The sequence below is a fragment of the Semicossyphus pulcher genome, unplaced genomic scaffold (genome assembly GCF_022749685.1).
Source record: "Semicossyphus pulcher isolate SPU_LCO1_2020_fin unplaced genomic scaffold, fSemPul1.0.p SCAF_11, whole genome shotgun sequence".
Lineage (NCBI taxonomy): Eukaryota > Metazoa > Chordata > Actinopteri > Labriformes > Labridae > Semicossyphus > Semicossyphus pulcher.
The window spans coordinates 26,428,677-26,441,963 of record NW_027211615.1 but is presented as its reverse complement, the minus strand read 5'-3'; the positions used below and the strand labels follow the sequence as shown (position 1 = coordinate 26,441,963).

Sequence of the window (13,287 nt, the reverse complement as noted above, 5' to 3'; positions counted from 1 at the left end):
CGCTTCTGACCTTGGGTAAAGCTATGTGTAACCTCACTTATCATCTGGAGAGGAGCCCTACCTGGCTGTCGGATCTGAGAGGGTCAAGAGATGTATGAGTGACGTGGGAATCTCTTTGATAAAGGTCATAAAGGATAGGAAGAGGAGCACCAAGAGCTCCAGATGTTGGTCAGCAGGCTAAGGGTTCTGTACACTCTTTCTCCTCCAGCTGAATAAACCAGCCTAATTGAAGCTCGACTTGTGGCTCGTGTGCGCGTCCTGCATCTCATCTCTCGGTCAAGAAATCTTTCCTATCAACAAACTACAAGGTTTATGGAATTGCCTGCCTTGTAATCAACCTTTATCTCTGTTTAATAACGGTTTGGCCTTGAGTGGTTCTTATCCTGTCTTTGAGGCAGACTACGCAACACCTTTAACAAATGCGGTGTGCCTCAGGGCTGTATCTCGGGTCCTGTCTTTTTTTCATTAGCATTTTTATTCAGTGTCTTTCTAGTTTGTTTGAATGCCATACAAGACTTCACACCTGTAAATATCAAACATCTTGGTCACTAAACTGTGTCCCTTACATATATTACCTCAACAAACTACGAAACACCTTTATCAAATGCGGTGTGCCTCAGGGCTGTATCTCGGGTCCTGTCTTTTTTTCATTAGCATTTTTATTCAGCGTCTTTCTAGTTTGTTTGAATGCCATACAAGACTTCACACCTGTAAATATCAAACATCTTGGTCACTAAGCTGCATCCCTTACATATATTACCTCAACATCAGTTACCTACCACCAGTTTCTTGACTAGAGATTCTCTCTCAGACACCATGTCCTTCAGCTCAGCGATGATCTGCAGATCCTCAGGACGACTCTCCCTGTTCCTGAACTTCTCCTCTGTTCCTTCCAGCCTGTAAGATGATGCACAAAACATACAAAACCGTAAATATTGTACACAAGAAATCCAGTAAGTAACATAGACAATTAGACATCTTACTTCAATACAAAAGCAAAGCAGTAAAAACGAAACAACAAAAGTATTAGAGGGGAAAAAATAGATTGAGATGTTCAGCTGAAATATGATCCAAACCAGGTTATGGGTTTAATGCAGTTTCATCAGTTTAAAATATACGATGCTTCACATCAATTACATATCAAGAAAGAGCAGAAGTGAGGTGACCTTTTTAGAACGTGTACTTCTTGGCATGGATGTATTAGACGAACCCATTTATGAGTTAATAGCATTAAATGCAGATACCGTACAGAGTAAAAAGATGAGTGATTCAGAGGGTTTCCTTTTTCATTAGCTTTTGATCAATAAAAGTAATTGTCCACGGTCCCTTCTGCTCCCTCCCCTATCCTTTTCTCTTCTCATCAGATAAAAACATTAAGGCCTTTTATGTTCAGATAAAAACAGAGCTGCACAGTTCCTCCGGTGGTAGTTTTTTTTTGTTCTGAGTTATGAGAACTTTCCAAAACGTTATAATGGATTTTTGTTGTTTTTCCAACTGGCCCTCAGAGAAATCACCACTTCTGCAAAACCTGCGATTCATTTAAAATCCGGTGACATTTTCCTTAATGCAACACATGCTAAAGATCGCTGAACACAATGGGCATTAGCCAGGCTGAAAAACTCTTCAAGTGAAAAACAACCAATCATAAGTGACAGTGTGGGTCGGGGTATGAGTCATGACAATGAAACAAAAAGCATTTTAAAGTCTCTATTTGGCAACAGCAGCCTGTGGTGCAGAGGAATGATGTGATTTAAAAGTTTTAAGCATTATACAGCGTATGATGTAACTCATAAGTTACGCGTTACTTTACATCATTGATTGCATATAACAAAGGTGATCAGCAATGTGCGCCGATCAGGGTATTTTCCTGAAAGGTTATTTTGATTTTCAGCTGTTGTTGCCCTCTAAATCAAAATCACTTGTTTAAAGTAATAATCTCGAAGATTTTCATTTAAATAAATGTCTGTTAAGTCACACAATGGTGACTGAGCCTATGGCCCACTGATGAAAGTCTTTGCATTTGCAGTATTACAGACTGGGTGTCTGGTGCTTTCACGGAAAAAATCTCAAGCGGCGCCCAGTTAGTGACGCGTTTTCCATCAGCCAGCAGTGGTTGGTCTGCCAGAGAGGGTAGGCGGAGCTAAGCGGCTGCTTTTCCGCTCTCTGCAAGTGTTGCGAGTAAACAGTAATCTACTATGGCTGAACAAACAAAGAAAAGATGGATGACTACAGATACAACTTCAACAATAAGTGAAAATCCAAAGAAAAAGAAACAAACTCGACGCTCAGATGAAGCAAACAGTCTGAAAAGGAAAGCGACCGTCAGCCAGGAAAATCAAGAGTTACAACCGGAGCCAACCATGGACGTCACATATGCAGCACTGTCTGGATATCTGGGAAGTGTGCTCCCGCAATTACCGTTTATCGCCATAGGTGCCGCCAAAGAGAACGACACTAAATCACTTTAAATTAATCAACAACAAACCAGAGTTAAATCTGAAGCTATGTGAGTTTCCTTAACCTGAATCAGTCTCTGAGTTCAGTTACATGTGTCCCTTTCTGACTCCTCAGTAAATGTCAGTGACTCTCTTTGATCAAACAAAGCTTCTCTGCACTGATACCTTCTGTGACAGTGAGCTAAACAGCCGTTCACCTCCCACACTAGCACAGTTTGTGCCCCTGAGGGGTATCTATGTGACATTTCTGCCACAGTGTGAAATCACACTTTCTTTAAGGCCGAGCACCAGAGCAGCTTGTCTGCCCGATAAACAGCGCCTTCTCAAAGGGATGTCCGCAGATGTACAGGAGCAGCCACTGGAGCCCCGCTCGGTGATACTGATACACACTGATCTCGTCGGATACACAGTCTGCTGCTGTGCTGGTCCTTCTGTTCACATCTGATAGCCAGTTCATCCTGTTCCGACTGTTTGTCAAACATTTTCTGCAGCGCAGGCATCACACTCGAGCTGTGTCTGTGCCGGTCAGGAAGCAAATGTTTTACAACAACGAGGAGGGAACATGCTCGCTTAAATCATGGATGGTAAACTTTCTGTGCAATCATTTACAATATTAAACTATCAAAGTTAAGCAGCGTAAAAGTTTTTTAGCCACTTTAGGGCAGCAATAATAACTGTTAATACAAGACTGACAATTAATTACCACACACAGTTTTTGCCAATGACATGCTAGCTCTCATTAACACGTCCAGCAGACACAGAGCAACATTAGCCGTGCCAGTGGAGGTTGTATATTCTAGTAAATCATTATGGACCTTTAAAAGCCACATTAATCAGTTTTTTGGCCTTCAAAATGGGAAAACCTGAACTCCTAATATGCTGGAAAACACACTCGACATGTAGTGGCCTTGTGCAGCTGCCAATGTACACATCAAGCAGACACAGAGCAACATTCATATTTACAGAGTAGTATGATTTTGTGTGTCTGCTTTTTGATGCTGCATAGATAGTTTGAGGTAAAACAGTGAAAAAGTAAAGTTGCATGCTAAAAAAACCAAAACAAAGAGCTAAAAGATGCTAAAACGCTCATCAAAGCTAGCAAAACAGGCTAGTGATATGTTAATTCTCGCTGGTTTGTCACTACAAGCAACCCCTTGCATTTGAGAAACATTAAATCATTGACTTGTGCAATATCTGATTTATTTTAACTTCCAATGTAAGAGTGGAGTTTCCTACAGAGCATTTTGCCTGTCTATGTGACGCTAACACTTCCACAGAGCTCATTAGCTCTCCTCAGACGGAGTCAGGATGAATGATATCTTCCCTTTGCTTGTTCCCACTGGTGCGTTCATGATCGGATTCAAATTCTCAGAGTTGTTTGTTCCAATTTATACATAAACGTATATATTGTATTTATGGATACATATTATTAACCGGTTGAACTGTAGCTGAATCTCCTCGGGGCAGGAGCACACTGCGGCCTAATGTTCTGTGTCCGACTATTTTACGCCCGATTGCCGGAGCATCAGCGATCGCTCACTGAGCAGGAAACCCTCTGTGACACCAAACCGGACGCTCAGTGACACATGAAAGGCAGGGGGAGCCCGGTGTCACCCTCGGCCTTCATCACCATCTTTGGTTTGTCTTGGAGGATATGAACAAATCTTTCCAGGGATTGAACAAACCCACCTGCTACGTGTCGGCTTATATGCGGGCCATCAAACCAATTTTACTGCAGGGGGCGGGGAGGGGAGATCCACATCTGTCCACTGCTTGGTTAAACTGATAAGAGATATTGGAGCGACATTCATGCTCTAGTAAAGCTGCAGCACAGTGTTCATCTAGAAGCGGTTTATCTTTATTGAAGGTGCCGTCTGTTTTTAAGATGCTAAAATGTAGTATGACTCAGAAGTGACTATGACTGATGCTCCAGAGGAAGTGTTGGGTAAGTGCTTCTGTTATCTTCACTGCCTTCTGGTCCTGTTTGGTTATTATAAATGCAGTTTAATATACTTCCCACACCGGGGTTTCCAAATGTATAAAGGGACATTTGCAGGCTAGAATATTACTGATGTGTCACCCAGAGACATGTTTCTAACTCCTGCAGGACTGACGTGTAAGATACAGACGCAGAGAAATATTTAAACTTTCATGAAACTTAAATGGCTGAGCTTCCTCTGTGGCTGTTCAGGGAGAGGGATTTGAGAGTGATGAGGCTGTCGTCACCATGGTGATTAATTAGCCGGGCAGAGACGGGGCCGGTGGTTAAGATTGATCAGTGTTTTAAGTTAATTAAAAGGAAGACACAGAAATGCCTGTTTACAGGCTAAAGGTAGGAAAATGCAAACAAATACAAACTGCTGACCTTTAGGTAAACTTGCCCCAGAAAACTCTTCAAAATAACACAGAAAGTAGACCGCTTAACTTGCTGCACAAGCTGTGTTACTCCACTTTACTTTAATCAGAAGGACAAGTGTGCAGATGATTTGACAGACAGCATCTTTGGTCAAGTCACAGCTTCATAAACTTAGAGACTCAAAAATAACGACCGATTGAGGCAGCGGTAGAGAACCAATTCCTGAGTTCTGATGTTAAATTACTGTTTTTGTCAATGGAGTCTGGTGGACTTGGAAAGGATGATGTCACAGCTGTTTCAGGTCTAAGAAAAGGTCTTTACCTGTGGGGATTCTTTCCATTAAGCTGTTAGACACACAATCAGAGCATGTCAGCAACACCTTTAGAGGACGTACTTTGATCGAAGCCGTGATTATGTTGCAGCCATTACAGCCGGTGGCAAGGCTGCTGCTGATGCGACTTATTGGAACATTTCCAAAACATTTGGGCCCATTAGTTTAAGGAGTAATCCAAAACGCAACTGGACTAGGTTAAAGTACTTTGAATTACCATGATCTACTAATATTAGTCGTTTATATCTGAACATGCAAAAAAATTAGATTAAATGTGGAAGCCTATGGATTCTTGTTTTATACAGTTTGTATTTGTGAAAATATATTAAAGAATTAAAGAGAAAAGACCCTGAACACAGCGCACAGTTAAGTTAAGTTATACAACAGTTAGCTCCGACCAAGTAATCTGATTCGATAAGAGGCATTGCATGAGTGCTGATACAGAGAATAACATCACTGGGACGTTTCACTCTGTGTCGCTCAGCCAGCTGTTCTGAACACTGTTAATTAACATCACAGCAGGCCGTGTTTGTTTACATTGATCAAGCTGGTACCTCTGAATCACACAGCAGACTCTTACTTCACTGGTTGATGATACATCAAAGCTTACAGATAAATGTAAATGCTGATCTGTGGTAACCTGGAGACAGAGGGATGTTTGGGTTGCTTGGCAACAAAAAGTCCAGTTGCAGTTAAGCTGTGGAGCCAGTTGATTTGGTGGAGCAAAAGTATTCTGTTGCTGATTGTTACTTTTTATGAATATTTGCCGCTTTTATAAGTGTTGTATAAAAGCAGTATCACACTCGAGGACAGGATGTTGTTCTGAATATCATCACGGCTGTGTTTATCTGCGGCCTTGTGCCTACGACCGAATCACAGCCATGATGATATTCAGTACAACATCACAACCTCGAGTGTGATATTGCTCAAATTCACAGAAAATATTCAAACATGTTACATGTTTTTTTGTAACAATTCTCTACTTGTTGAATCAGCAATGCAGGACTGTCCTTGTAGAGTTGGACTTTAGATCTCGTGTGATACTTCATTTTCTTTCTCCGTCTAACAACAAACATGCATCTGACTCATGGAGATGTATGCTTTGTATGTCCATCCTCTTTAGTCCAGCAGGTGGCGCTTTGCTCTCAGCTGAGTCAGACTAAAAGGAGGTCAGCTCTGAGGAGGATGCTCGCTCTCTGCGTATCTCTTAGCTCTGAGCTGCAGAGTTTTCCGTGTGGCCTTTTCTCTCTTTATCTCACGATGTTTTAATCTGTCGTCCACACATTTTCTCTCGTAACTCAGTAACTTTCTCCGGAGGGTTGCTTCAGCTCATTTCCCTCATGGCTTGGCATCACCCACTGCCCTGCGGCAAAAATGTACCTTTTAAATCACTTCTTATTTTTTTCTCACTTCATTCATCTTCTTCTCTGAGTCTTCACCTGCAGTTATTCATGCCTCCTCTCATACACACTCTTCCCCTCAGTCTCTGTATTCCTTACCTCAACTTACAGATCCCTGCAGCCTTCTCGTGTATTCTTCTACTTTAAAGTTACACGACAGCATTTGCTTCACCTGGCACCTGACCTGACCTCTCTTTCCTACAGTATTCTCACTGTGCGTCATGTGCAAGCCGTCGCTAATATAAATCTCTCACTGCATCTCCAGTAATAAAGAAAAGTCCGTCCACTAATTACATTCTTAGACCGGAGCATGATTACTTGCTAGAGCTGAATGTTTTTCATCAATATTTCAAGTGAGTCTTTCCATTTCATAACATTACATTTGAACTCTGCAAGTTCTTCATCTCAGGGAGTATCTGACTGATATGTGATTTTTAGGATGAAGTTAATCCAGACTGCGATTTTCAATTTCATGATACATAAAGATTATTGTATCGCATCATATCGCATCATATCATATCATATCATATCCCATTGTATCGTATCCTATTGTATCATAACGTATCCCATTGTTGCGTATGGTATCCCATCGTATCGTAACCCATCCTATGGTAAGGTATGATACGGTACGGTATTGTATCGTATCATAACGGATTATATCGTATTGTATCGTATCCTATGGTATCGTATCGTGTCATAGGGTATGGTATGGTATGGTATGGTACGGTATCGCATTGTATCATATCGTATCATATCCTATTGTATCATATCGTATCCCATAGTAACGTATGGTATCCCATCGTATCGTAACCCATCGTGTACGGTACGGTATCGTATCGTATTGTATCGTATTGTATTGTATCCCGTGGTATCGTATTGTATCATAGGGTATGGTATGGTATTTTATCATATTGTATCGTATCGTATCCTATCGTATTGTTTCCCATCGTGTCGTGTGGTATCCCATCGTATCGTAACCCATTGTATCATATCCCATTGTATCATCTCGTATTGCTCATGTGACTGAGATGTTTGAAGTCTGAACTCTAGCAGAACGCTGTCCTTCTCAAGTGTTTCTAAAGAGAAACTAATCTAGTGTGTTTGCAGATGCCCAAGAGTTGAATTTAATATCTTCAGAATACTACCTAAGGTTCTCGTTGGAAACGGTGCCTGTGGTTGAGTTTGATCTATATAAAGCTGAATGACTTTGATGTTCTTACAGGTTCTCACTGGATGGCAAATGTTTGAGTCCACTGGTTTACATTTCCTGTTGGGGAACCGCTGACAATGGCCTTTACAGGAAGAGTGGAATAGCCAATGATAATCCCTGCCTGGCACACTACATAATAACATAATTACATGCTATTCATGCACTATGCACTACGAGGGCACACCAACCGGTCCAATCAATAGAACAATGGCTGTTGTTTACAGCAGCCAGAGCTGCAGCTCCCCCTGATAACAGAAAGGTCATGTGTGACAACATACAGGGTTTAGTGACAATGAGGAGTTTACAAGTGAACATTTTACACACCAACTGTAAATGCTGGGTTTTTAAAGAATGATTCCTTTGTTTTTGTTTTAAAAGATGTACATATCTAAACAGTAAAATCTATGCAAATTCAAACAAAGAAAAGGGAATATTAAGCATAGTAGTTTGGCAGTTTGGTAAAGGTTTTTAAACAGCTTTGGGAGACACCGTTTCGACAAAATATAACTGTCAAATTTAATTTAAAAAAATGTTATGGTAGCTTGTCAAAAATGTCTTTGGTTGTCCAGTGGAGGTTGGACGTAGAGCCTTATTGATATATGATATTTTGAGGCTAATGATGATTCAGACTTTACAGGACAAAAATTCATGTTCACTAATACTTTCAGATTTGGCACTAACACGTCTTTGCAAAGGTACTTTTTGTTGAACAAATAACTAAAGATTAAACATGATTATACAATGTCAACCACTTCTCTTGCTACCACCACCTTCTGCTCAACTGTGGTGCTCTTCTTCAAGTGGTGAGATGGTATAATAACCTATGGAGTTGGACTCAAGTAGATGTGAGGAGACCCTTTTGAAATCACTGCAAACACTGTTTTCTGCGTGATATGTTCTGTAAAGAAAGTTGTCATATTGGTGCATATTGGGAAACGTATATATAAGTGATAGGCCCATATCGGCACGATAATCAGTCCAATACAACCATATCGTAACTAGGCAACAAATGGCTACAATATTAATGGCTGCTGATGAAGGTTGGTGATTTGATTTTGTAGCATTCTGTTTTTGTGTGCTTAAAGGGTGATGACGCACTAAATCCATTATCTTCCGCTTATCCGGGGCCGGGTCGCGGTGGCAGCATACTCAGTAAGGTGACTCAAGCGTCCCTCTCCCCAGCAGCATATTCCAGTTCCTCCTGGGGGAATCCGAGGCATTCCCAGGCTAGACGGGATATATAATTCTTCCAGCGAGCTCTGGGTCTGCCCCGGGGTCTCCTCCCAGTTGGACGTGCCTGGAAAACCTCCAAAGGGAGGCGCCCAGGAGGCATCCTAACCAGATGCTCGAACCACCTCAACTGGCTCCTTTTGACACGATGGAGAAGCGGCTCTACTCCGAGCTCCCCCCGGATCTCCGAGCTCCTGACCCTATCTCTAAGGCTGAGCCAAGACACCCTCCTAAGGAAACTCATTTCGGCCGCTTGTATCCGTGATCTCATTCTTTCGGTCACTACCAGGTCACTACCATGGTCACTAAAGCTTGTGACCATAGGTGAGGGTTGGAACGTGGATCGACTGGTAAATCGAAAGCTTTGGCTTCAGGCTCAGCTCCCTCTTCACCACCACAGTCTGGTACAACGCCTGCATTACTGCTGATGCAGCACCGATCCGCCTGTCAATCTCACGATCCATTTTACCCTCACTCGTGAACACGACCCCGAGATACTTGAACTCCTTCGCTTGAGGCAAAGACTCACTCCCCACCCGGACGGGGCAATCCACCGGTTTCCGGCAGAGAACCATGGCCTCAGACTTGGAGGTGCTGACTCTCATCCCAACCATGTCACACTCGGCTGCAAACCGCCCCAATGCCTGCTGGAGGTCCCAGCTTGATGAAGCCAAACAGGACAACATCATCTGCAAAAAGCAGAAATGAAATCCTGAGGTCCCCAAACTGGAAACCCTCCTCCCCCCGGCTGCGCCTTGATATCCTGTCCATGAAAATCACAAACAGCATCGGGGACAAGGGACAGCCCTGGTGGAGGCCAACACGCACTTGGAACGTGTTTGATGCACAAAATGTTCTGTTTGAAAAAGCAGTGGGTTGTTTTGTCAAGATGACAGTGTGATGTGCAAAGTCATGGCCCCCGTTTGGACCCCACTAATAAAATAGCACAACTATGTTCATCAGACTCTGCTCCCTTTTTATGAAAACCAAACTTTCAGGCTTGATTGTTTTTTTTCTCAGATTATTCTCGAGGCCATTTTTGCCTTTAATGATTTAACGGAAAGCTGAAGAGAGACAGGAAATAAAGGAAGAAGAGAGCGGGGGATAACATGCAGCAAAGGGCTGAGGATGGGAGTTGAACCTGCAGCCGCTGCGTCGGGGACTGTAGCCTCTATACACGAGGTGCCTGCTCTACCCACTGAGCTAAACCAGCAGCCCTTGATAGTTTTGTAGCTCACTGGGACGCAGCCGTGTTGACGCACATCAGAGCATCACATCATGAGTCACCTCATCACATCTTCATACAGTCGCTGCCAGGGCAAGTGGAAATCCAGGGTATGAAACCTGGGATTTTCTGACTCACAAACTAAATGATATCAATCTTTCATTAAGTCGGAGTGAAAAACAGCTGCATGTCAGACGACTCTGGATTGGTTATATTTAAATCAAAGACTTCACATCACAGAAGTGTGTGGGAGCGTGCATAAAGGCACATTCGCCACGCGCATATGGAATCAGGATCGCTCGACAATCCTCGTGTTCATGTGTCTGTTACTTTTAAATGTTTGATATCATGGATTTATTCCTATCCTTTTGTTCTTTTCTTTGTTTGGAAAACAGCAAACATTGTCTCCAGAAGAATGCGGCTCAGGTGCTGATTGAGGGTGCGTCGGTAAATCTCTCTTGGCGCTGCCTTCATGGTTCTGCTCTGCATCATTGTGCTCGGTGCAGCTGTTTATCACGTATGACACGAGCAATATGACGAGCTGAGAAGAAAGCAATTCATCACAGTAGCATACCATTATACTCTGCTTCATCTGACAGTGCAACTAGTCTGCAGGGATGTGCATGCTCCTCTGAGAACAACACCTGTGAATGTATTTAGGTAGAAGTCTTAATTGTCTTTACGATGCAGAGATTCTGTTTGGTGTTGCTCGGCCAAAAGAATGTTTAATTTGTTTATCTTTTGCCACCAGGGTGGACTTGTAAAGCATGTTATGGACACAATATTGTCATTTAAATAGTATTATATGAAACTATAAAGACGAGAGGGCAAGGCTAGTAAAGAGGAAATGGATGCTTTCTTCGTACGCCCTCTTTAAATGGTCCGATAGGAAACTACTTCTGGGAAGGTGAGGATGGACTCGCTGCAGAAAAACAGTAATACAAAATTCTACTTTAACAGAAGAAGAGATTGAGGACAAAAGAGAAACGCGTATGAATGCTTTGTCTCCCCAGAGAGAACGTGTCTGCAGCTTTAAGCTTCCACTTGGCACCTGACACACGATTACATTATCTGGGACAAATAGGTTGACCTTTGCTCGCGACAATCACGAGTTAAGAATCAGATTAGAAGCGCTATTCCTCTGTGCCACAGACATATGTTGATGCACAGCTGTCTGAAGACCACACAAGCACACGGGGCGTTTACAGTGTTTACATACAGTATCTGGAGGGCGGAGATCTTGTCTTTGAGCACTTCCTGGGCTTTGTTGAAGTCTGACAGCATATTCTGAGTCTCTCTGCTGTGAACGGCGCTCAGCTCGGCGAGCTCCCTCTCGTGCCTCTTCAGCAACTCCTGTTCGTGGGCCCTGAGGAGAGAGAAGAGTGGACAGGTGAGTTTGTGAGAGAAGATTGAGGCTGATGTTTGGTCTTAATACATGAAGATACTGGTTTCTGATTGGATGGCGGGTGTCTATTTAAATCCCCGAACAGGACACCTCAAACTCGACTGTGGTTAAATCTGACCACGAGTTTAACAGGCAGAAAAAAGTGCAAATCTGCAGAAAATGGAGGCAGTTTAAGAGACATAATAGAGTCTTTATATAGAAAATAACAGAGTCAACACTTTGCAGTGCTGGATTAAGTATTCAAATCATTTCCTTATGTATAAGTAGTTATCAAAAATAGTACTTCATTTCAAGTAATTCCTTCAACTTCAGCAACAGCACAGAAGTATGAACAGCTCATCAAGAAGTTGGAGTTGTTTTAAGTTTACAAAATGATCCTGCTTTATTATTATAATTCATAGTATTGGATGACTATTACTCCTGCATTCATATACAGCTCTGGAAAATAATAAGAGACCTCCAATTGTTAAATCAGCATCTCTCTCTACAAGTCACGGCCCGCCCAATCCAGATCTGAACCAGTAAAAACCTCCTGAATGAGGAAGATGGACGGTCACAAGCCATCGAACAAGGACGAGCTGCTCCAAGAGCAGCCTAAGGTCACCCAGCAGCACAGTGACAGACTGGAGGAGAGCATGCAGAGATGCATGAAAGCTTAAGGGTGTAAATCACAAGTTTCATCACGATACGATATCATATCGATTCTCTGAACAACGATACAATATTTGCCGATATCACAAAGTCTGCCACAATATGATTTTGATTTGATTAAATTCAGGGGCCTGCGATCAATATGAGACGATCTGCCCATTAACATAATCCATTACATTTATATTCTCAAGTAAAAGCAACACACATTTGGTTTCACAAAATGTATTAAAATAAACTCATGCAAATAAACTGAATATCTATATGGATCGATGACGTGTCGCTGGTCATCGCTTCGATATTGATCCAGACTGACGTATTGTTACACCTCTATGAAAGCTGTGATTAAACACCTGGTTGTTCCACCAGATATTGATCTGTGAACGCTTCCTGTTGTTTCAACGTGAACATGAACTTGTTTTCTTTGCTTTGCTCGAGCTCTGAAAAACATCTTTTTTGCATCTTTTAGTTTTCTCAACCAGTCGTCATTTTCTGCAAACAAACGACCTCACTGAGAATATTTGATTTGGAAGTTGTGAGAAACATCGTTTACAATAAAAGAAAAGTTCATTTCACACAAACACAAACATATAAATAGCAGAACCAGAGAAAACCAGATTTTTCTGGAGCTGTATATGCAACTTTTTAATGTTGTAGTTGGTCGGATAAGAGCTACATAGCTACATATTGTTTTACAATGCATCATGTATATGTTAATGTGTTAGTGAGTTATTTAGTTTATTTCATCATGTCATGTACAAAAAGGTGCCCAGCCCACATGGGCGTACAAGACACCACAAACTAAACAAACAAGAGCAAAGACAGACTGAGAACAAACGAACAGTTACACCTGAAAATAAATCAAACGGTGTCTAATAAAGTATAAAAAACAAGCCTTTTCCTTGAACAGAACTTCAGCTCTACTTGTGCAATTTATCAAATCAAACATAAAGCGTCCTACTGCGCTGTTGGAAAGCCTTCAACACAAACTCAGCCACCTGAAATACTTTGTGTGCGAAGGGCTAC

The 13,287-nt window shown here is 42.1% G+C and overlaps 1 protein-coding gene across 3 annotated transcripts in view; it reads right to left on the bottom strand.

Moving 5' to 3' along the window:
* The window catches only part of fam184ab (family with sequence similarity 184 member Ab), a 183,257-nt gene that overhangs the window by 11,270 nt on the left and 158,700 nt on the right, over positions 1–13,287 (bottom strand). For all 3 annotated transcript variants that reach the window (XM_069657630.1, XM_069657631.1, XM_069657632.1), the window contains exons 18-19: positions 11,428–11,574; positions 780–897 (exon numbers count right to left, since the gene is read on the bottom strand). In XM_069657630.1, the coding sequence (XP_069513731.1) occupies positions 780–897; positions 11,428–11,574 (265 nt within the window). The remainder of the gene's footprint in view (positions 1–779; positions 898–11,427; positions 11,575–13,287) is intronic.